Source organism: Macrosteles quadrilineatus, unplaced genomic scaffold (genome assembly GCF_028750875.1).
Source record: "Macrosteles quadrilineatus isolate MER2022 unplaced genomic scaffold, UCM_ALF_1.0 Scaffold_5__1_contigs__length_97177068, whole genome shotgun sequence".
Lineage (NCBI taxonomy): Eukaryota > Metazoa > Arthropoda > Insecta > Hemiptera > Cicadellidae > Macrosteles > Macrosteles quadrilineatus.
Window position 1 is genome coordinate 81,802,730 of NW_026542598.1, and position 24,805 is coordinate 81,827,534.

Sequence of the window (24,805 nt, forward strand, 5' to 3'; positions counted from 1 at the left end):
CTGTGGATATCAATTGTGTCAAACCTACGCTCCAGAGATGTTGAAATAGCCCATCAGCTGTTCTTGGTAAATAGTGAAATAGTACCTAAATAGTAATGTCTAAATAAATTGATATTTGTCTGTAAAAAGCACTCTTCGTAAAAAAGCTACCTACACAAAGCATATCACTCCATATTCTAGACTCAGTCACTCGGTTCCTATAATAAAAATGCAATATTTAGTTAGAATGGACAAATTATAATGGTCCTGACTATATCTGGCAACAACTGTAACGTAGAAACGGACTACGTTCTATCAAGGTAATAATAACATAGACTGGCAATTTCTATCCCAGTACACACGACATACTTCCTGAAGACGATTTTTGTTTCCATATAAGTCCTTTTCATGCTTCTTCACCTGCCTCTGGTGAATAATTTTTTTAATTCACCGCGTTTCAATAAAACCTACCAAAAATATATATTTAAAGTTGTTGTAAAATTCTGAAATTTTTGCTTAAATGCAAAAGAATTGTGTACTTAAAGTGAACTGGAGGTGAATTACGATTTTTATAAATGTATAATTGCTCTAAATAAACATGTAATCACACAAATATTGCATATTTCCATTAATTAATAATTGAGAATAAAAAAAAACTAATAAAAAATGAGATACCACGGATTTAGTACCTAAATATCAAATTCCATCAAAATCAGACCACAAAAAAATTATGTGGATTGCCACATAATTTTGTGGCTCTTTACACATCCACACTTTCAAAACAATTTTTCAAAACGTACATTTCATGGGCGTCTATCAAATGGACAAAATCATCATTTTGTACCTAGGCTAAATTTTTAAAATTTTCCGAGGGAGGACTCCCCAGAACACTCTCTTTACTGGGGGTTGTTCTGTACCTCCGGCCCCGTTTTTGACAAAGATAGACATTTATGAATATTTTTCCTCCCAAAACTCAAACATGTTTACAAAACCAATACTTTTGCCATATTCAATGTTCAAACTAGTTAAGATGGTAACAGCACGACAAAACAGCAGGAGCTGCTTAGAATTAATGGTTATTGCACTTGGAACTGTTTCAAGACCTCAAATGTTCAGAGAGTTGTGTGTTACATGCCAATACCATTTCTCAACTGTAAAAAGCGGTTTAGTACCAAATTAAACCTAAGGCTTAGATATAGATAAAACAGTTGTTTTGAACATGTTTTCTTTCAATATTATTACCGTTGACTATTGATACAACCAGACATTCCATCCCCATTTTAAAGTTGTCTTCAGTCTTTTAATCAAAACGAGAGCACGCCCCGTGGTCGAAAAATCGACCAAAAGTATGTATTGTACAAACTTCTCTATTTTCATCCCACACTGTAAATAAAACATGTGATTGGAATGTCTTCCATTTGTTTTGATTTTCTGTTTATATTGTGTTGTTATTTTGTCATCACCATAGCAACCAATAAAACCCATGTTAATTTTTAAAAATTTCAAATTCATTTTTTGTGCTTATTTTTGAGCCTATTTTAATTTATAAAGGGATTCTGCACACCTACAGGAAAATAGCTTTCTAACGGTATGCGTAGATTTTCCCTACGATACACACGAGCTGAGAAAAAAGGTTTTAAAGAAACATGCTTGCCTATTAATATATAGATAGAAGATAGTCGTAGTTGATGTCAGCCACTGAGAGATTGTGCTGATCTGAATTGCCAATTTCTGTCAAATATATGATTGATTTTAGCAAGTCAAACTGAACAAACAACTTATTGTGAGCTATAGCAACTGTTATGACCCATAAACCGCTGTTGTACAATTCATAATGGAGTGTGCAATGTTTATGTTTACATGTTTGATTATTACCAAGTTAATACTATAGTCCTCGCCACCCTAAGTTGAGGCAGCCAAAGGCCGCACTAGATATACGCCGTACGGCCTTGGGCTGCCTCAACTTAGGGTGGCAAGGACTATAATAGGCTGGCTAGTGTGCGGCCTTGTGTTAAAGGAAACTATGTCATTTCTTATACTTCGCAACACACTTGACCACACCAACTTTTGTAGGTCTATCCCAAACAGGTAGGGCCTATAGCAACAGTGCAACTTATTTAGAAAACTTTAGGGTTTAAAAACCTAATGATGATTTTAGGAGGTAGACGATTTATTTATACCCTTTTTTGGGAATATAAAACAACTAGATATTCACACAACTAATTCAAAATTGCATGATTATAATTTAACATTCCAGTGGTGGCGCCTATTTATGTAACGTAAGTAGTCGCGTGGGGTCCCCCATTCTTATTTGGCGTTATATATTATTATTTATTAATGTATTTATTACTACTACAAGGGAGGACTTTGATGTAATGCTCAAACTAAATTTTTGAACAAAAATGTTTTATTATGTACCTATTAAACAATGTTCATAAATTAATCTAGTTGAATCAAGTTATCACCATTGTAGAAACCTCTGGTACTTATTTCTTAGCTAGTTTAAACATTGTTCTCAAACAATTGTCTGGTGGTCAGGACACACCCAGAGATCACACTTGTCACAGTTCCAGTTCTTCCTTGTGGTTCTGTAACTTAATCTTGGGCAAATAGCCTGGTCCAGATGGTTTTTGGTCCATTTCCAAATCTTGGGGTTCATCCTCTACACCATCATTACTAACAACTGATAAAACTTCCACATGATCAACTTCAACTTCGTCTTGGTCCTCGATTCCTAACACAATTCTGTTATCACTTTCGGTTTCTTGTAACCAGCTGCGTACCTGTTCTCTGCAAAGACATGGTAACTAATCAACTGTAACTTAAAACATAGATAAAAATTTCTTTACTAAAGAGAAAACAATTTATTGAAAAAGTGTCGCACTAGAATCTATAGTTCAACATTGTCCGTAGTCCGTAAGTAGTCGCACGGGGGCTAATCAATAGTGACCCAGGCTTCGCCACACTCAAAGAATATGCACTTTGTGAATGCAGTAGTGCAAGGGTTGAGGCGGGACTGGTGTGGAGGAGGTGAGGGGAAGGTACATGACACCTCAAGGTCGCCAAAGCTGCCACCTGCCACTGGCATTTAAAACAAAAGGGGGACAGTAATCCCCCATGTGATCACTGGAGTGTTAAAAAACGACAGGCAAGGAGACCTAATAAATTAGTGTTCTTGAAGAAGAAAACTAGTCTTCCTACAGTCACCCGACAAAGTGGGCTTCCTTGCACTGATTATAGTACAGAAAGCTGCTAATTGCTGCATTTACTTACTTTGTCGCACAGTTTTACTTTGTCACACACCAGTTTTCCAAACAATGAACACATAACAGCGTGCTTTTATCATGCAATAATCCGTGTACACTTGGAAATAGGTTGGTTATACATAAAGATACTACGACTACAATCAGCTGTTGCAGTGTTTCCGATTTTGTTCAACTCTTGGATTTAACCTAAACCTTAAAACATGTTAATTGGTATTTGAAAGACTAATTATTTCTACGCTTTAGTAACTGTAGAAAAAATTTAATATTTTACACGAGTGCACATTTTGCTGCACTCGAGAAACTTTCCACACTCGCCTACGTGTTGTGTGTAAACATTCCTCGTTTGAAGCAAAGTGCCACTTTGCCCACTAGTTACACAAATAACTATTTAACTGTAGAAAGTACTACCATATATATTTTTTGGTTCTTTTTTTGCCATAAAGAAATTAAAGCGTCTCATTAGTTTAATAAAAAAACATGAAAGAGGTTGCAACAAAAATGTATTATTCTTTGATTTAATCCAGACACTATTTGATAAAACTTGAGCAGTTCATTGTTTGCAGAAACTACTATATACTACACAACAGTAGAAAAAAATGTTAAAATAGTTATCAACAAAAACATTTTATTTTTTGTGACCATATTCAGATGTTATTAAATTTGCTAACTTAAAACTCATATTTTTCCGATGATAATATTTACTGAAATACGAACTGTGAATACTTCTTGCGTCACCTAAGTTTAAAACCCCCTAAAAGAGCATGTAACGAAAACTTGTATCTCCTGTGTCTATTTTGTATTACACAGGTATTGTTTGTGTATGTGTAGTGTAAAGTGCTGTCTTTCTGTGCCGGAGTAGACACTTTCTTATCCAGGTAAGCCTGCTACGCTAACAAATATCCTTAACATTTTAATTTAATATTTCAATATTGTACTTGTATTCAGTTATTTGATAGCCTGATTTTGTTTAATTTATGATATTTTTGTGTTTACAAAATCTGTGAGAATTTATTAAAAACTAGACAATACTTATACAAATCTTAATTAACTACAAATCTACTTATACAAAAAGCTTTCCTTAACTGTGACTTAGTTCAGATTTTATTTAACAACAACAAAAAATCTCTAAATTAACTCCATTTAATATTCCTACATTGTTTAAAAACTATTACTTTTACGTATTATTAAAAGGTTAACACAAATTTAAAATCATGTTTATAGGCTTGTGCCAACAAAAATCTCCCATTTCTGATTATATTTTCAGTATTGTATTTGATAACACAGGATCTCTTCAAATTTATATATTTTAATGATTTATAGAAACTGATTAACAGAAACTACCCAGTATAGAAAAGTAATTCTTGAATTATCTATGAAAAAAAATTAGACGACATTCAGATATTATTTGACAACGCGGAAATAGTTTGATTTCATATTTGTGATAGTTCTATATTTACAGAAACAATGAATGAGTTTAAACAATTTATCTCGGTTTTTATTGCTATATTTAAACCTTCTCTGTTGAGAAACAGATTGCATAATGGCCATTCACAGTCATTTAATTTCCTCTGTGTCCAGTGGTGAGAAACTTACTTTGTTGTTTGTGTTTCTTCATTCACCATGTGATTCCTACAAGTTTTGATCTGTTTGCTACATATTTTAATGTAATCCATCCACATTTACAGCTAAGAGGGTTTCTGACTATGTTTAATTAAAAATATTAATATTTTCATACAAATGCTTCATTAATGACTCAAGGTCTTGATAGAACAAATCAGTGATAAAGTGGTCAACAATTCTTATCTTTACCCTCTTTTTGAACTAAACGAAATGCTTTTTGACTTCCAACCAACTATTTACCAACTGAACTGTGAGCCTAGACAACGGTCTTCATTACATGAAGTTTCTTAGTTGAAATTAATTAAGTTGTATAACATGCTTTGGTCACTGTTTTTTTTTTCTGAAGATAAGATAGTCCTCTGACCTCAAAGCCTATATTTCAGTCTTTTTCTCCCTTTTGGGTGCAAAGTGGTGAAGTGGACAGTGACAAATGGTTTTATAGATAGTTTTCATTAATAAAATGGAACGGACAAGTAAGTGAATTTCAGTAATGATGTTTTTAATTTTGAAAAATTTATAAAGGTTTTATCATTACTAGTTTTGTTGCAGTTCTTGTGTGTGAAAGTCATAGTGCCAATGTGACTTCTAACCATATGCCAAGTCAAACTAGTTATAGTATATTCTGTAGGTTTTAAGAATGTTCTTTTAATTTATCAACTTTTTTGTGCTTATTTTCTTTAAATTTCAAGTACCTTCAAATTATACATGCTTAACATGAATTCCAATAAAGTTAGCATGTTACTATTTGTTATACAAGAAAGAAATTAAATATCGTGTTTCAAAGACTGTTTTATTGCTAAACTTTGTGGATTTTGTTTCTGTGTAGAAATTTATTTTTCACAATATTTTTAATCTTATTTTACCCCCCCCCCCACCCCCCAATTGTTCTTTTTTTACAAATAGGCCTATACAAAATACATTTTTAGATTAAAAATTCACCTTGATGCTTACTGAACTAATTAAGCTACGAATTAATTTCTGCAACAATTATGAACGATTTGACCTTAGAAACGTCAATTATTGTGTTTTGTTGGCAAAGAATTTATAATGACTAAAATTTAAGTTGGTATTACTGTAATAAGAGTTTGCAGGGAGGGAAAAGTCTGTGAATAAATGATTTAATATATAGGATATAAAAAGTTGGGATCTTATTAATTTTTCTGCAGAATCCTTATTAAGAGTCAATCCTTGAGATGGACGGCCTCTGGGTTGTACCAATTGGTTGATAAATATTTTAATTACCAGCAGTTGAACATCAGTTGAAGTTTCAAGTTTTGACTTTGACAAACTTTATCTTTCAAAGTATTATTATTACTCAGTCTCCAACTAAACTTTACAAATATACTCTTTAACATGTGTTGTCTGTTTACAAATTAAATAAAATGTAAAACTCTTCAAAATACTGTTTTTTAACTATCAAGTTCTTGCCAGAAAATTAAACAGCACAAAAACCTTATTTACAATTAATTTTTGCAAAGCAAAGAGTTTACTTTTTATTTTCTGATATAATTTTAGGGCATGGCTACCCAAATGTGCGAGTCTTATTTCAAATCAGGCCTTAAACAGTTCTGTCAAAGAAACTTTGATAATTATTGTGTCAAATACATGATGTATCCACTTGCAACTAGACATAGGACATCCGTATGCCAGCAGACCAAGATGGTTTAAATCAATTTGATAATTTATCACTGATATTACATTGCATTCATCAAATAGTGCAAAGTGATAATAATTATTTATAGTTAAAAAAATATATAGGTATTGAATACAACAGCTGCTAGGCCTATATACGTTACATTTTCTATCAGTCAATTGTTGTTCAGTCTACTCTAGTAATCTTACAATTTACTCTGTAGAAACATGTACAATACCTTTTAGAGATTAAATATTTTTCTTAAATTTTTTACTCATCACAAATTCTTTACCAGGCTCAGAGGAAAGGGATTGTGAAAAGCAAATCAGCTGTGGCATATTAGGATTCTACCCTCAATGGCTTCAGTTTTTCGCCAGCAAAAAAACGTACGTGATTCTATTTGGATTGGTCGGTCTAAACCAACTAGCCATCGGCTCATATGCTGTCGCCACAATAACAACTTTAGAGAAGAGGTTTAAAATACAGAGCCTCACATCCGGTATGTATTTTCTCTTAGTAGAAGTAAGGAACTAAACTTAGTTTTACTTTAATATTTAAATAGTGTACCTGTTGCTCGAATTCGTGCAATTGTGAAGTATTATAGGCGTTATTTTAATACGAATTACAGTAATTATTTCCGATTACTTTAAAAGAGTCGACTCAAAGATTATGGAAATACTCACGATGTACTTAACAGTTTGATATAATTTACATTTCTTGTAAATATCTTATCATTTTTCAAAAGCTGATCTTGTTTTTTATCGTTTTCTATAAATGTTTCCCACTCATAGCCGCTCATTAGGTTGTCCAAATAACAATTATAAATTTAAAAAATAACATTATTTATAATGTTTCCATAGTTTGCAAATCGGCTCTTTCAATGATTGTTTATGAAATGCAGCACTGTGTAATTCAGTTTTCTTTTTAGTACCGGTATATAAAATTGTCCAGGCTTTCTCGCTTTTTTCCATTTTAATAGTTACGCCAACCCAAATTCAAATAGTAAATATTTCATTTCAACCAAGTCAGTAAATGTTTGTAGCACATGTTTCTTTCAATTGAAACTAAAATATTAGGCCTCAGCAATTAAACTATCCATCTGATCACAATATAAACAATTAATTGTTCTTTATAAGGATAACATGGGATTCTTAAAAGCCACTGGGGCAGAGGCCAAGGGACTTTTTCAAAAATGTGAGGTCAGTTTGCTAATCTACACACCTAGACGAACATTTTGGTATACAATATGTGGGGTTAAATCGTAAAACAAAAAAGCCTTATTGTTTAGCCTTATTGAGCTGATGTAAGTATTACTACAGAGAAGTAAGTTCCAGAAGAAACTTAACTTAGCCTACTTATAGGACGACCGTGCACTGGTATGTTGAGCCAGAAATATACTTATTGTGACGAGCAAGGAAGAGCACTGTGCGGAAATTACTCGCACAGAGCACAGGTCGTCCTCCACTGTGAACATTGTAGTAAATTAGGGCATAGTTTTGTATTTTTCCGTAGACACCAGCGACAAGTGTTAGACACCACTCAGGTGTAACATTGAGTGTTTCCTCTGTACCTTACTTCTCTGTGATGTTGTTTACTTTTTGTAAATGTAATATTTTTATGTTTAAGGTAGAACAGTTTGCTAGTTTTTTACTTTCTAATGTCAACTTCTTACTCAGAAGCACAATTTAACCAAGCCAGTCTACAATCTTGGACTAAGATTGATAAGGAATTCAGTTGTGAAGTAAAGTATTTTACAATTTAAAAACTAGCATCCAGCAAGGTTATTGTTTCTTTCTTGTTTGGTTTTGTTGTATTGACTGATTTATCTAATCTAAGTAGGTCAAGTTCATTCCCAAAACCGTGAAGTTGCTAGTCTAAAAATCTTAGAGAATAATTTTGGAACTACTTGCTGTGTTACACCAAGCTATTGCTATTATAATCATGCTGTCTAAACAATAATTCAACATCTTTTAAAATCGTCACATGCATGGATTGAGAGGGAAGAGCTAGATCACAAATGTGGCAGTTAAAACGCCAAAACCAATGATTTGTTGAACATCACCCAAGGGTTACCGGTATGGGTGGTTTAAGAACATTTTGTAAACCAAAATTTCTTCAATTCATGTCACTGTCTCGAAGGAAACTGATGGATACCTTTAGCTGCCGCTGACCGTCAATTTTCTATGCCATCATCAATGGTTACCACAACAAGACTGAGCTTGACCAAGGCCTCACTAAAAAAACAGACCGTAATGCTTGTCAAGCATGACGTCACGATAGAAGACGGCAATGACATAGGTATTTATTTATTAATTTTCCAAGGAAAGATTAAAACAAGCAGCTGATCACAAACGGCAAACATTACGTCATTGCTGTCTTCTATTGTGACGTCATGCTTGACTAGCATTACGGCCTGTTTTTTTAGTGTGGCCTTGGCCTGACAAAGAGGCCAAGATCAGCTAGAAATATAATAGTAGTTTGGTGGCAAAAAGTGGAAGCGAGCTGGTCTAGTGGTAGGGTCCAGGACTTCGATCCCCAATGTCGATCCTGTGTTAAAATCCCGCCAATCACCAATCGACTTAATGTAAGTGATAATTCCACAAACCTCTGAAATAATGATGATCCGAGACACAGACTGAAGCTTGTAGAAAAAAACCTAAATATACGGGAAAGAAACTTTTTAATAAACTACCTTCAAATCTAAAAACTTTAATTAATAATAAATCTTTTAAAAGCAGCCTTGCTGATTTTCTGATAAGTAAAACATACTACAGTGTTAATGATCACCTCAATGAAACTAACCAATCAATATGACTTTTATTTTGTATGACATAGAAACTTATTTTTTCTGTTATCGTTTAACCAATTTTGCCAACTTGTTAAAAAACATTTTTTAATGCATAAGACATATTGTTGTACATTAGGTTAAGTTAATCTTGACAATGTCATCTGTTTTTTAGCTGTGCTATGATTCAAAACGTTGATGTGACAATAAAGAACTATTTATTTAATGTGCAAAATCGTTACGGGCTAGAGCCTACCAGCCCGTAAAGGCGGAAAAAAAGTTGTAAGTAACCAAGTGCTAGTGTAGATCTGAACATGCTTTCTCCATTGTTGTGTGAGCTCAATGAAGACCTTGCTCTATGGATAACCCTCGCATGACTATTTTACATTACATTCCAGGCATAATAGCAGGAGGATGGGACATTGGAACTATTTTCTCCTCAATCACAATGGCATACATCGGCAGCAAGGGACACAAGACGAGATGGGTCGCATTTGGAACCCTTTTGACGAGTTTAGCCTGCTACTCTCAACTACTCCCTTATATTTTATACGGACCGGGACATGATGCGATAGCTTTGGCCAACACACCCAACACAACGCAATATTCGAGTGAGTAAAACTTTTTGGTCCGTTCAAAAATGTTAAAACTTAAATGGATACCTATAATTATTTTTTATCTTGAGTAATGGCTTTACTTTTGAAACTGAACAATTGCTTTCATAGCAAATTCTTCCTCTAACAAAAACCCTATCGATCTTTTTATCACATACAATTGTGGAATTGTGGCAGTGGAGAAAATCCTAAAATTTATAAATTTCATCCCATATTTGTGATAAATTAAATCCTTTCACCCAAACTTTTACTTTGATGATTCATGTTCGATTCCCAGTCCGTTCTGTAATTTAACTTCATCCTTGGTATATTATATATAGGTGAGGCATCATAGTTGTGCGTTGTGCGGCACAGGGAGTTGTTCGATCAGGGCTTTAACAATAGAGATATATTAAATGCTCCATCCATCTCTTGCTTATAAAATAGGTTTTTAGCCAAACTTTGACTTTGATGACCTACATTAACTACTAATCTGTTCTGTAATGATACCTTTGCCCTTGGAATATTTTAGATTTGGGTCCTCGTAGTGGTGTGACCTGCCAGTTTTGCTCGCTCAAGACTTAGAGAACGAAAATGTCTTCAACATTCCATCCATCTTTCTGATAAAATAATTCTCCCAATTCAAATTCTACGTTTATAACAAATATTAAGTTTCTAGTTGGTTCTGTAATGATTGTAGGTGGTGCGTCGTCGTGGTCTGATCCGGCAGCTTTGCTCACTCGTTCTGTATTGATTGCTCATTTCAGGTGGAGCGTCGTCGTGGTGTGGGCCGGGAGCATTGCTCGCCCAGGACTGTGATGATGGAGATGTCTCCAACACTCCGCCTGTTTTACTCTTCATGTCGCAGTTCTTCCTGGGCGTAGGAACATCCATGTACTGGACACTAGGGATCGCTTACCTAGACGACAACGTTAGGAAAGATCAAGCACCTCTTCTTCTAGGTTGGTTAACCTTACATATTTATTTACAACTCTTGTGTCTGTAAGGGGCAATCTATAAAGCTAAAATGGTGTGTTATAAACATAGATTTAAAAGATCAAACAATGAAATTCGCTCTGTTGAAATATGAAATTTTGTTCATAGCTGGGTCATTGTGTCATTTAAATGTTTTAAACAAACTTTATTTTTATCACTTTTTGACAAATGAATATCTAATAAAATGAACCCATTGGGGAAGGAATTAATGTGCTGCCTGCAGCACCCTCTGTTGGCAATTAATTCTACCAAATTTGTAGACTTTTACTCTAATTGTTATAGAAAGAAAACCTTAGGTAATAAATTAATAATTCTTTCGCCATTTTGTTCACAGTAAAATTGTCTACAGAAAAAGTGATAATTGGATGATTAGAGTGTAGAATTAAAAAAAAAAAAACTCTTCTCCATAAATCTGGAGTCCTAACCCATCCATACGTTTAGACTGTTTGTTCCAGCTCTACATTAAACTGTTTACATCAATCTTTGTCAGCCCTTATATTTTTACAGCTATTTCTTCAACAATTCGCTTGCTCGGCTCACCTCTTGGTTTCTGGGTGGCCGCAAGATCTCTTGAACTCTACGTCAACCCATCTTTGTCACCTTCGATAACCAACAAAGACGCTCGATGGATTGGCGCATGGTGGATCGGTATGTCTTTTTTCAAATACTTTCCGGTTTTTTTTTAAGAATGGCATGGATGTGATCTTTTTTAGCATATGTTTTGGGAACTGTTAAATATGTACAGTACAATCCCGATAAACTGAGGTTGTTGGGACTGAGACTCACTACCTTGGTAAATCTGAGAATCTTGGATAAATTAATCCAGCCCTCCACGTTATATTGAATGTTAACAAAATAAGACCAAAATCAATTTAGTGTTCGGTCACAGAAAAACATGTAGTCTAATTTAGACATAACAATTTTAATTTATACAGTTTTTGTACACTGGAGCCTTAAAACAATAAAGTAAAATGGTCCTGGATCTATAGACATTGTCATGCGATCACATTAATAGCTACTTCCCTATAGAGGAAATTTTCTTATGATCAGTAATAACAAATTAAATCAATGAAAAATCCTTGGGGCCCAAGAATATATAATTGTGATAAAAACAAAATAATTTTTATAACAAAAATCAAATATTGAAGAAAGCAAGACAAGCGCTTATAGTACTTTCCATGTTGGTACTAGAAGGCAGAAAGTCTAACAATGATTCTAGAAGAAATGAAATTACCATACAGTAAAATCTTGCTGTTCTATACTAATTGGGACCAGACAGTTTGGTTTAGAAACTACAGTGAAATTGTACATAGGAAATTGCAGTGTCTGGATTTATTTCAGGTTGGATTCCTTTCGGGGTGATTGCAACTTTCTACTCATTTTTCCTCACACTCTTTCCTCGGGTATTACCAAGGGCGTTCCACCGCATGAAAGTTAAAACCAAAGAAGTTCTACAAGAAACAGGACAGAAAACAGCCAGAGTTAAGTATTTAGACTTTATCTGATAAGCAAAGATTATTTTACTAAAGATTCAATACTATACACTTTTACACTCATTTATCAACCTTAATTTATTATGAATGCACTGGTGTGCATTGATTCCTTCAATTTATTTCTTGTCATTACCAGTATTTAAAACTAGCTTTTAAAACTAGTACCAAATATAAATCACTGGTCTGGTTCTTGTATCTACCTTGTACATTTTACCATAGCAGTGGAGAATAACATTTGGGTAACATCAGGGAATTCAAATGTAACTGGAGATGGACCACACATCCAGAAAAGATTCAGGATGTACAATAGGATGACTAGTTTACTCGCAGTATTATAATTCAATGTTTATGCTTACATTAACAAAATTCCTAGCCTACTGCCTTAATATATCAAGAACCAGAGATCAAGCGCCAATTGTGCTAAAATATAAATATTACTCCCTTAGTGTTGAAAATTAAAATATTTTCAATGAATAATATTTTTGCTGAACAAAACTCGGCCATTAGGTAATTCCATAGACTAACAAACACAAGTAGACTTCTCATCCCATTGTAAATTTTGAAGCTCGTTTTTCATGTCTAGTTCATGTACGCCACACTGGTCGCTAGTGTAGACGAAATTTTGTTTCTATTATTTTAGGGTTAATTTCTTGATTTGTGCTTTACTGTTTGGTTAAATAAATAGGGGACAATTTATTGTTTATGATTAGATCGTATTATTTGGTTAAACAAGGTTTTAAATGACTGTATTAACGGGAAACAAATTGTAAACAAAACACGACCTCTACATAAACCGTACAGAACTAACAATAAAATTGTCTTCAGCTGTTCCATTAGGATGAGAAATCTACTAAGGGAGTATGTTTTATCTATGGTAATTCTAATACCAAATCCAAGACTCAAAATGACAGATTGTCATATTAAATTACATTTCAGGATTCCTAGAGATGCTGCAACGACTTTTCAACAATCGTTTGCTTCTTTGCAACACATTCAGCTATGTATTTTACATGTTTGGTGTCATCGGCTATTGGATCTTCATGCCAAAGTATATGGAAACACAGTTTCACCTGACGGCTTCCGATGCTAACCTAATTACAGGTAACCTTCAAATATTTAAATTCCAATTGAGTGTTTTTTTTTACGATTCATTGGGCTCTTTCAATGTAGTCCTTGCTTAAGGAACGGCCAGCAAAATATTCTTAAAATTAATCATAAATTTAATAACCTCAATTATAGTCCTTTCACAAAATTAAAGTGGTTTAAGGGGAAGGTTTCCTGGATTCTCCAACCACTTTTTTTAGCTTAATGTATTAATCAGCCGATCAGCTGTCGCCTGTTGTCTCAAAGTCAGAGTAAGGTGGAGGGGATGGAGCCTAACTCTTCTTTGAACGGAATATAATCCTAATCCAAGTTTCCATCTTTCAGGAACAATGGGACTTATAAGCTCAGCGTGTGGAGTCATTCTGTCAGGATTTGTCCTTTCCAAAATCAAACCTTCAGCCAGGAAGATAGCGGGATGGAACTTCTTAGTGGAAGCTCTCGGAGTGTTGTGTGTTCTCACTTACACTCATCTGGGGTGCTCCAACAGTGAGATACACGGGAACAGGAATCCTGATGGCAGGTTAGTTATTGAGCTTTGTGGGATCATACTGTGAATCATGATCATATTATGAATGACAAGTTAAAATGAATGACACAAAAAAAATTTTCAATAGTGAAAAGGATACTGCAATATATAACAAAACTTAAATACAAAACTATTATAAATACAAATTTACATACCCAATTACTTTTTTTGGTAGGTCGTTAAACATTAGATAGAAATAACATAACATTACACAACACATTATTTGATATTATGTTTATTAGGTAACGATCTTTTGCTTAGTAGGCAACAACCGCCACTCACATAATGTCCATTGGTGTGGACGTTGAGCTCCGCACTATATCTAATGATTTTTCCATCCATTGGTAACCCTTGATACAGATTCACAAGTCACGAGTCTAAAGCTTACTAACGCCAAAAATACATTAACACTAATATCGAAACCCTACCCAGGCTGACGCTACCCGAAACCCCGGTCTGTGGGACCCCATTTGAAAATAATGGACCCCGCTTAGAAACACACAAACCGAACCCCTGGGCCTGTGAGACCCCGCTTTAAAATACACTAACGCTGGGCTTCTGAGACGGGCATGTTATGAACAGACAACCTGTCAAGGTCACGGCACCCACGCAAAATGAACTAGCAATATATCAACAGGTAGGGGAGGAAAAGGGGGAAAGGTATTGGGGGAATGGAATCCCCAAGTAAACAGTGTTGTACCAACATGCGTTTGTGAAAATTCCCGTGGGTCTGTCAGACCGGGGTTTCAGTATAAGTGTTAACAAGCTATCCGCCAGTACAGACATAAAAAGGAACCACAACCTCTACTTATTGTAAACAAAATTCAACCTTGTAGTCGGGAGTTGGTATCTCGGAGGTTGTACTGTACTAAACATCAAAATGTTGTTGACAAATCATCAAAATGATTTTAAAAGCATACCACTGACAGGATTCCTAAACTCTCACAAAGTTCTTTTCTAAGGACATATTTGATTTGCTTCAACAGCTGATACTTTTCAGTTGGAACCTGATAGCGGAATGCAACAGTCAGTGCAACTGTGGTCCTACTGTGCCTTACGAGCCTGTTTGTGACCCGACGAGATCTCTCACCTTCTACTCCCCGTGCCATGCTGGGTGTACGGACGTCACCTACAATGACCTGGGCAACAAGGTAAGACAGAAGAACAACTGTCGTAACTATTCATACCCCTGCTCCAGCAAACCTGCAGACTAAGCGAATTTCAATTTACCTGAATCGCTTTTCATTAAAATATATCTTCAAACATTGAAACATGTCAGATTTATTCCTTGTTGAAATAAATTAGGTTTAACAAGTACCATGGTTTGATGCTACAAGGAAGGCAATAAAGTGGGTTTTTAGTGAATTTTTTATATTCTAGTACGAAATAGAATCTTCAAATTTGAAAACAGTTGACCTATACTCCATAAGAATAACATGCGAGTTTTATGCTTTTCAGCGTAAGTTAAGTGGTTTCTTTAAAAAAAATTGTTGCTCTACAAAACGGTTTACTAGTGTAAAATTTAATCTTTTTTAGGGTAAAAAATATACTAAAATACCCCCGCCGCAGCAAACCTGCAGACTAAGCGAATTTCAACTTGTCTGAAATATTTACTAAAATATTTCCACAAATAAGACATATTTATTCCCAATTTAAATAAAACTAGCAATAATGTTTTTGAACTATTAAATACCAGTTTGAGTAGGAAATTTATTGATCATTAAAAAGTGACATTATTAAATATTATGATTTATCCTAAACCTAGCCAAACTACAACAATAAAATAAGTATCCATAGAGACGGCTCATTTTCATTATTTTGAGAATTGCCAACACAAGCTAATTTCTTTTACTAATGATTCTATTCTACTTTTTTGACACATAAGTACATGAGTCATATACTTTCTATTGCGGTAGGTGTAGGTGTTGGGTTGGCAGTTAATTGGCTGTTGGACCAAGTGATGGGACCTCCTCCTCCTCCTGCTGCTGCTCCTCCTGTGTTAGGTGGGGCAGTAGCGTTTCACGGCCACCCTCAAGCAGCCGGGGGGTAAAAGAGCAGGGACAAGTGCGGGGGTATGGCAACGACAAGAACAGAAAACAAGAACAAGAACAGAAAGAAAGACCCAGTAAGGGTAAATACCCCCGCCGCAGCAAACCTGCAGACTATTTAACAAGCCACGCCTTAAAGCTACCTGTAAAATGAGCATAAAATTGGTGAGCGGCTAGATGATCTATGGAGTCATTACTTGGAACTGTAGAGGATGGAGGAAAAGCTGAGGAACAAGAGACTGCTGAACAACGATTGAAACAATTCACAAATGGAGGATTGACAAGATAGAGGAGGATTGACATCTTGATCAAGGAATTGAATCCAACCATGAAAAAACACAATTTGTCAAGGTAAATTAAACCAAGAAGATGAACAATAAATTTTGCAAGACTTGTAATGACGACAATTGCATGGAAAGAAACAAACAAGGAAAATCCAAACCTGCTCAGTCTGTGAACGTGAGACCTACACCAACACTCCACCTGAAGGGAATCTAAACATGTTTAAAGAAAATACACGTTGATACATTGTTCCTTTAAAATGTGTTTTTATTGTGCTTAGTATTTGGACCCGAGCAACAGGTTTCTCTGCTAGTTTACAATAAGCCTGACATCCGTTTTAGCTCATGGAATATCTCTGTTCTGCGTGTTTGTTAAGATTGTGTGATGCTAGGATCGCTGAACTACCTCAGTCGCTTGTCCATGTGCAGGACCCATGATGTTAAAGGTTTTTAATAATGATAAAATAAATGACTCGGAAATTTTATTTTTTAAATGTTGTTCAGACAAACAGAAATATTGTATAGTAAAAACTGAAAGTATAACATAATAATTATGGAATTCATGACCACGCTTGTAGCTGAAACTTCCGACTTAGTGACATTGTTTTGCTTCAAGTAAGTATTGTTACCTAATTTAAAATTTTTGAGAATATTTGGATGTCAAGCATGGTGCATGTGCCAAAGCAGAAAAGGGAGAAATTTTACGTTAAGTCTGACGAATGCATAGTGGTGGGGTATTGTGAACATTCTAAAGGATATCGCCTCTTGTCATAAAGAATTAATAGTGCTGCACCCTGTTGGTAAACCTTATAACCTTTTAATGCTATTGAATATCATAGAACCAACTTGTGTAGTTGAAACAGCTGGAAAAATTCTTTAATTCCTTTTAAATATGAACGAGGTGTTAGCCCTCAATGAAGGAGGTGTTATTTATTTCCTACGTACGGGAATTCAGTAGTCAGTTAAAACCGTGTACAATTCAGATCAGCTAGTTTACACATATAAAGACAAAGTTTCGTGCAGTTTTAATGTGAAAAATCATCTTGTGACCAAATGTTGTGTGACCAAATATGTTTTTATTCCATCATAGGCCTATACGATATGCATTTTAAATCCGGTAATTTTACAATAAAACAGCAATTCTGCAATTTTTACGATGTGAAAAAGTGTTGAAGTGAGATTTGCAGCCGATTCACACAGACGCACACTGATTATAAGTAGCTTACAGTAGAGTTGTTTTGTAACTACCATCTAGGCCTACTTCTGAAGAAGCCTCTGAAAGAGGCGAAATATTAAGTATATTATGTGTGTGATTTTATGTGTTCTTTGACTCGTCTGCAACCTTTCATCAGGTGAGTTAGCTGTGTCCTCTCCATCCTATATTTATTTATTTACAGTAGAGAGAGTAATAGTCAATTGAGAATTGTATAGACTTAGTCAACGATACCACCTTCCATAGCATACCTGCCTCTTCCATAATTATTATCACCACAATACAGCTACTATACACAATTTCCAGTAGGTCTGAATAGAAACGACCTAAAATAAAACGATAATATCCAATAAAATTCACAGTACACATAAATCGTCACACCTATCCTTTATATCAATTTCACTGCATTAATTGCTAATTAAATAAGTGTAAACAAAGAAAAGTAAAAAAAACAATAACAGTTTGTTTGAAACAGCTGTTTGGTTGAAATAACATAAATTTGAAAAAATAAACGGTATCAGCATTCTGACACATACTTTCTCCCATAAGTTTGTCAACAACCTTTATGATGTGTAAGCGGTGAGAGTAAAATATACGGAAATGAGATTTGTACAATTTTGTTCAGAATTTAAAGGACTATAACATACTAAATTTTTATCTTAATCATCCTGGCCATTTTTGGGGAAATCCGATTGTTCCGTTATTTTATGGGGTTTTTATGGGAAAATAACATATTTACAATAACTTTTAAACCGTAGTTTTTACAGAAATGGGATTTGTACAATTTTGTTCAGAATTTAAAGGACTATAACATACTAAATGTTTATCATAATCATTCTGGCCATTTTTGGGAAAATCCGATTGTTCCGTTATTTTATGGGGTTTTCATGGGAAAATAACATAATTTACAATAACTTTTAAACCATAGTTTTTACAGAAATGGGATTTGTACCATTTTGTTCAGTATATAAAGGACTATAACATACTAAATTTTTATCAAAATAGTTTGGGTCATTTTTGGGAAAATCCTATTTTTCCATTATTTTATGGAAAAATTCCCATTAAAAATCAAAATTTCTAAAAAATGAAAACACTTTAAAAATTACCATAACATACTATGTTAAATAAATACCCCCGCCGCAGCAAACCTGCCGACTAAGCAAATTTCCATTTGTCTGAATTGATTTTCAGTTAAATATATGTTAATAACATTAGGTTTAACGAGTACCTAGGTTTGCTGCTACAAGGAAACTAAATAAGTGTGTTTTTGAGTAAAATATTGATAGCTTAGTACAAAATAAATAAATTTGCCAAGTTTGATCAAAATATATTCATAAACAAGCAAACTACAACATTTGACAATATTCTCCATAAGAATAACATGGGAATTTTAAATTTACAATTTTTTTTTAAATTTTCTCCGTTACTAATAATCGAACAAAAATACTTAAACCAATTTTTACCCCATAAAACCCCCCGTAAAACCCCATTTCCATGGTCCGATCGTGCTGGTTAGCGAACTCATTCAAGTTCATCCCGCTTTACACCTTTAAACCAAATTTCATCAAAATCGGACAAAAATTACTCAAGTTATCGCGTTCACAGATGTAGGTATATATATATACATATATATATACATATATATATACATATATAAAAATTTGAACGAATAGTGTTTTTGGAAAGTAAATCGGTCCCCGTCTAGGTCTTACCGTGCCACCTACGGTAATAGCTACTTCCCTATAGGGAAATTCGCTAAAACCGGATTATTTTATAAAATCCTATTTTTTGTTATTTTATTGGGTTTTATGGGAAAATATTATCAAAATTATCTTTCTTTCAACAAAAAAATTATGAAAATCTGTCGAGTGGTTGATTCAGAATCATGAAATAAAAAAACACTGTTTGGTTTTAATATTATAGATTAGATTTAACGAGTGCTTAGGTTTGCTGCTACGGGGAAGGTAGAAAGTGTCTTTTGACCAACCGTCAATACTATAGGATGAAATAAATAAATTTGCCAAATTTCATCAAAATATATCCATAAACAAGTAAACTACAACAGTTTTCATTTTCTCCATAAGAATAACATAGGAATTTTAAATTTAAACTTTTTTTAAATTTTCTCCGTAACCACTAGGCATACAACAATGCTTCAATATACTAAATCATTTCTTTTTTTAAGCTCTACAAAATGGTTGGGGAAGAAATTCCAAAATTTTATGTGTTTAAGGTCAAAAATGGGAAAAACTCATTTTTACCGCATAAAACCCCCAATCCAATGGTCCGGTCATTCTGGTTCGCAAACTCGTTCGAATAAACGTAGGATTACACGATTATACCAAATTTCATCAAAATCGGATCAATTTTTTTTTAGTTATCGTGCTGACGGACATATATATATATATAAATAAAGATTAAACATTAATAAACTTAGTACCCAAGTAAAATATATAAATATATATATATGAATTTGAACGGATGTTGTTTTTGGCCTCTGGAGACCTCAAAATGAAAAAGTAAATCGGCCCCGGGTCCAGGTCTTACCATGAGACCTACGGTAATAGCTTATTCCCTATATGGGAAATTCGCTAAAAAACAATTTTTGCTCCATATAACCCCGTTCTTATATTCTTATCATGTTGGTTCGTGAACTGGTTCAATTAAACATAGATTTACACATTTAAACCAAATTTTAATCAATATGAGATGGTTATTACATTTATCTTTTGCTCACTCACTAACTGGAGTTGTATCAGAGTCAGAAGAAAAGTACTTTTTCTGTATTGTGGAGCTCCTCTAAGAGCCATTCAATAAAGCTGTCTACGATGCTATCATATAGTGAATCAATATAACACTGTCTGGGTTGTCTGCCTGTTGTGTCTAATATTATTTTTATATCCAGATATTTACAAACTGCAGTTGTATCCCAGACACACTCGTTGCCTTGGACTCATTCTGCCCTGTCGACTGCAGAACTAACCTCACTCTGTTCCTCATACTTTACTCAGTCATGAGTTTCTTATCTTCCACAGCGCACTCTGGGCTCGTCATCATTCAGTTCAGGTCAGTATACCCTAGAAAATTACAAAATTATTAATAACTAAACAATTTTGTCTTTCACAAACTTTAATTTTATACTGTCTATATACTAGTAATATCTTTGATTTAAAGAAACTTTTAATTTAGTTAGGGAGGATTTCTATTCTTAGTACTTTTTAAACCATGAAAGTATTGATATCATGTTTTAGAGTATAGATCCAAGTTTAAATGTTATTGCTGTGGTATTTCCTTTTTGTGATATACTATTTTGTCCCTAGACCTTTTTGTTATACTGACAATATTTCACTTTACTGTCAGATGTTATATATATTTTTAAACCTTCGGTGTTATACTGTTAATATTTGGCTCCTGCCTATGCCTTCTTTTTTTAACTGTAGTTTAAAAATTGTTATTGACTGACTCACTTAAAACCTATATATCTAAAATTTGCATTTAATCATTGTAATTAATATTTGGACCTATGATTATTGTCATTTGTTTATGTCAACCGTACAAGATTTTTCTTGTTTTGTTGAAATAACCTAAGCTCTTGGTTCTTGTATTTTTTATAAAAAAGGTACAACGGTATAGCTACAACCATTGACTATTGAATACTGAAGTAGATATCCCATCTATATGGACCATCAATTTTTATTAAACAAGAACATAGTTGTGTGAGCCAGTCACAGAATGTGCTAGTGCCTAAAACTCTATTACCTACCTTATTTTTTGTTGCTAACATTGTTGATGGTCCATACAGTTGCTGTAGCTCACAATCAGTCGTTGATCGGTTTGACTTGGTAAAAATGATTTAACATAAATTAGTAAATCAGCACAATCTGTCAGTGGCTCACTTCAACGTTTATTTTTAAAAAAACTGTTGACAAACTTAACATGGGAATAGAATGTTTAGTTTTACCTGTATCAAAGGTTTTATGTTGGGAAAAATTGAGCACCCGTAATTATTCCAGAGCAGTTGACCCTGAAGACAAATCAGTGTCCATCGCATTGTCTGAGATGCTTTGTAGCGCCTTAGCGTACATCCCAGGTCCCATCGTCTACGGAAACCTTCTCGGTAAATACTCTTAATACCTAAATATGGGTTCATTTACAATTTACATTACAATTTTTGATCTTGATATGCAAGTCAAATGTATATAGAACACACCATCAAATCTGTATCTGGTTCAAACTTAAGCCATGTCAATTCTAGACTCATTGGGCTTTAGAATAATGCTATCTACCAAAAAGTTGATATTGGTAACAAGACTACGTTTTGGACCATTCACTTACAAAAACCACAAATAATGACTGGTGCACCACACAAGAAAAAAAATTAATACAGTACACATTTGTTACAATACTTACCTCTATATTCTTACTTTTACAGTAGTGAGATTTTGATAAAATTATAATTTGTCAATTTCGTTGTTAAATTATAAAAAACTCAACATTTGATGTAAATTTACGACTACCTAACTTTTTTAGTTTTTAAATTTTGAGTAGCCGCTACAGTTTATCATTGTTTTGAGTGACACAGTGCAAATACATAATGTGTGTTTTAGTGAAATCATCTTCTTCAATTTATTATTTTTTTTTTTTTTTACTTTACAGACAAAGCCTGCCTGGTGTGGGGAGACTCTTGTGGCGAACAAGGCAATTGTTGGTTGTACTTTGGCCAGACTCTACGCTATTACCTTAACTACACAGCGGCCGGTAAGAGCCTATCGTATTGCTATAGATTAAACATACGATTGATTTATTATTTTTATGGATCAGCATTGATAAACATGCTGGTCTAGTGGGTAATTGTGGAACTTTTGTACCCAAGGTTCTGAGTTCAAATCCTGCCAATCAACAATAGTTTTAAGTTATGTGATAACGCTGCGACTCCCTAGGACTAGCCTGAAGCACTAAGTATAACGGTCCTGGGCTAAAACTTAGCGTCCTATATGAAGGTTGCACTATCAGCTAAAGAAAATATGATTGGCTATTTGAAACAGAAGTAGACATCCCATATATCTGGACCAGCTGTTGCCATTTTTAAGGAACAGTTATGTGAGTCAGTCAAAGAATGTGCTATAGTGTCTAATACTATATTTTCTATCATATTTTTTGTTGCTAACCGAGTTGATTGGTCAAAACAATAGATCATAAGAAGCCATTCTATTAGTTTGGTTAGTTTAGTTAGTTTCTATTAGTCCTATACAAATTTATTTCTTTACTCACGATAGTTTTTATTTGAATAATTGTTTTATCGAAGCATGTCGTAAAAATCTTTTTCAGAAAAGGGACCTCTTGTCGGCCCTATGTTATTTCGCCTTAAGATAAGAAAAGGTACCTCTTGTCGGGACTGCAAAATTTGTGAGATATTTTGTTCGTGGTGAACTGAACTTTTTTGTAGTTCTCTAAATTTCCACTAGAATGCAGGATAATTTGTTTTTTGGACTAAAATCTGATAAAAAAGGGAATATTAGAAATGGGACCTCTTGTCGTTATGGCGAAATAACATTGAGCGACAAAAGGTACCTTTTCTCAGACCGTGCAGAGGCTAACAAAATGATTTATTTTGACCTTTTGCATCTTCAATTTGAGATTTTAACTGATACTGTCATGTTCTATGTTAAATTAGGTATATGTGAGGTCCTCTTGACAGCCTACTATGGACTAGTTTATCCTTATCTGACATATGCTGTACCTGTCTGGGGGTGTGAAAGCCAAAGGACTCAGTTCATATTCAGGCTTCAAAAAAAGGCTCTCCGAACAGTTTTTTCCCTTCACCGTCGTCAATCCTGCAGAGATGTCTTCAGATCACATAAAGTTCTAAATTTCCCTTCCATTTACATTTTAGAAACATTATCATTTATCAAGAAAAACCAATCATCATATAGCTCTCCAAGTATCCATAGTTATCGTCTCCGCAACAATTTCAATCTTTCAGTACCACGACACTCAACCACTTTCTTTCAGAAAAATTTCCACTTCAATGCAGTAAAACTTTTTAATGACCTCCCTCTCCCTTTGAAAGCCGAACAGGACATCGGAAAATTCAGGAAATTAGTTAAGTCCATGTTGATAAATAAGGTCTGCTACAGCGTCCGGGAATTTCCTGGTAGTCTTTAACCTTATTAAACATAAAAGAAAACAATTTGTATATAAAGTATTTAGTAGTTAATTAATTTCATAAAAATGTAATCTCTTGACTTGGCCAATGCAATGTATTGTTAATCTGGTTGAATAAAGGATTTTGACTTTGACTTTTTTAACAATCGATAAAACCCCGAAATTCAATATTTTTGACCTTAATTACTTATATCGGCCGTACTGAAAATGTTGCATCTCCGACAAGAGGTCTTTTCGCTTTCCACATCACAATTAATCCCTTGTGGTACTGAAACGGTCAAGAACAAAGGTAAAAACACTAGCAATAGGATAAGTCTAGTGAAATTATATTAAAATCCCATTTTATCTGAGCTAGTTTGTTATAAAAGTACAAATTCTACATCAGAATAATGACCACCTAAGGTAGGCTACCGTACCTTACTCTTGAGAAAAAATTTGTTCCCCTTCATTTATTCCAAATTAAACCCTTCTCAATAGTTTATCTTATTATCCATGAGAAGAATGTTTTTCTTCATAAATTGCTAGTACCGGTATAGCAAAATTGTTTAGTGGGTAATCAAAATAATTTAACTGTTTGTTTTGATAAAACTGTTCAAATTCTTGACTCAATTCCAGGATTCCTCTCACTGGCGGTTTTATTCGACTGTGGAATTTGGTATTACTCGAAAAATCTGGCCCTGTACGAAGAAGATGAAGGGAAGGCTGCTAACAACAACAGTACAGCAAATATAGACGGGAAGGAAGTAAACTCGTGCGAAGGTGATGTAATTGCCTTACAACCTCCGTCAACGTAGAGAAAGTTATAACCTAGTTGAATTAGTAATTTATGAGCTTTACAATTTTAATTTATACAAAATACATTTTTGACATTGAGATTTTTAAATATGAGTCATTATTTACCCTTTTAAAACCGAACTATTCTATTAGCTATCAGGTTTCGTAAAATGTACTTCGTACTGTTGAAAAAAATCAAGCTCACATGTCAAATTTGTAATTAGGTTTTTAAGGATTTAATTTAATTATATTTTTAAAGTCAAATGAAATTTATCCTCTTGTAAGGAAGCACACCAAACAATGGTCTTGTCCTTAACCCCAACCTTTTA

General features: G+C 34.0%; 1 protein-coding gene across 3 annotated transcripts; it reads left to right on the plus strand.

Annotated features, from left to right (window-relative positions):
- Positions 1-5,188: 5,188 nt before the first annotated feature.
- On the plus strand, positions 5,189-24,585 carry LOC128994546 (solute carrier organic anion transporter family member 74D-like). 3 transcript variants are annotated; one of them, XM_054419169.1, is made up of 13 exons: positions 5,189-5,338; positions 6,794-6,997; positions 9,682-9,894; positions 10,644-10,838; positions 11,380-11,520; positions 12,214-12,352; positions 13,300-13,466; positions 13,794-13,989; positions 14,996-15,146; positions 20,443-20,603; positions 21,551-21,654; positions 22,194-22,295; positions 24,318-24,585. In XM_054419169.1, the coding sequence occupies exons 1-13, from the start codon at positions 5,326-5,328 to the stop codon at positions 24,494-24,496; spliced, it is 1,965 nt and encodes a 654-aa protein (XP_054275144.1). In that variant the 5' UTR covers positions 5,189-5,325; the 3' UTR covers positions 24,497-24,585. The 3 variants fall into 3 exon arrangements, 2 of the variants coding, with proteins under 2 accessions (XP_054275144.1, XP_054275143.1); XM_054419168.1 differs by lacking the exon at positions 5,189-5,338 and adding an exon at positions 5,397-5,489; XR_008490899.1 differs by lacking the exons at positions 5,189-5,338; positions 24,318-24,585 and adding an exon at positions 5,394-5,489 and having other exon boundaries at positions 21,556-21,654; positions 22,194-22,229.
- The last annotated feature ends 220 nt before the right edge of the window (positions 24,586-24,805 follow it).

What these genes read in the sequence shown, in the direction of transcription:
- LOC128994546 (XM_054419168.1), top strand. Translation starts at nt 5,459, where the DNA reads ATGCCAAGTCAAACTAGTTATAGTATATTCT. An exon ending in ACAGGACAGAAAACAGCCAG is followed by an intron (nt 12,353 to 13,299) that starts AGTTAAGTATTT and finishes AAATTACATTTC; the next exon opens with AGGATTCCTAGAGATGCTGC. An exon ending in CGATGCTAACCTAATTACAG is followed by an intron (nt 13,467 to 13,793) that starts GTAACCTTCAAA and finishes TCCATCTTTCAG; the next exon opens with GAACAATGGGACTTATAAGC.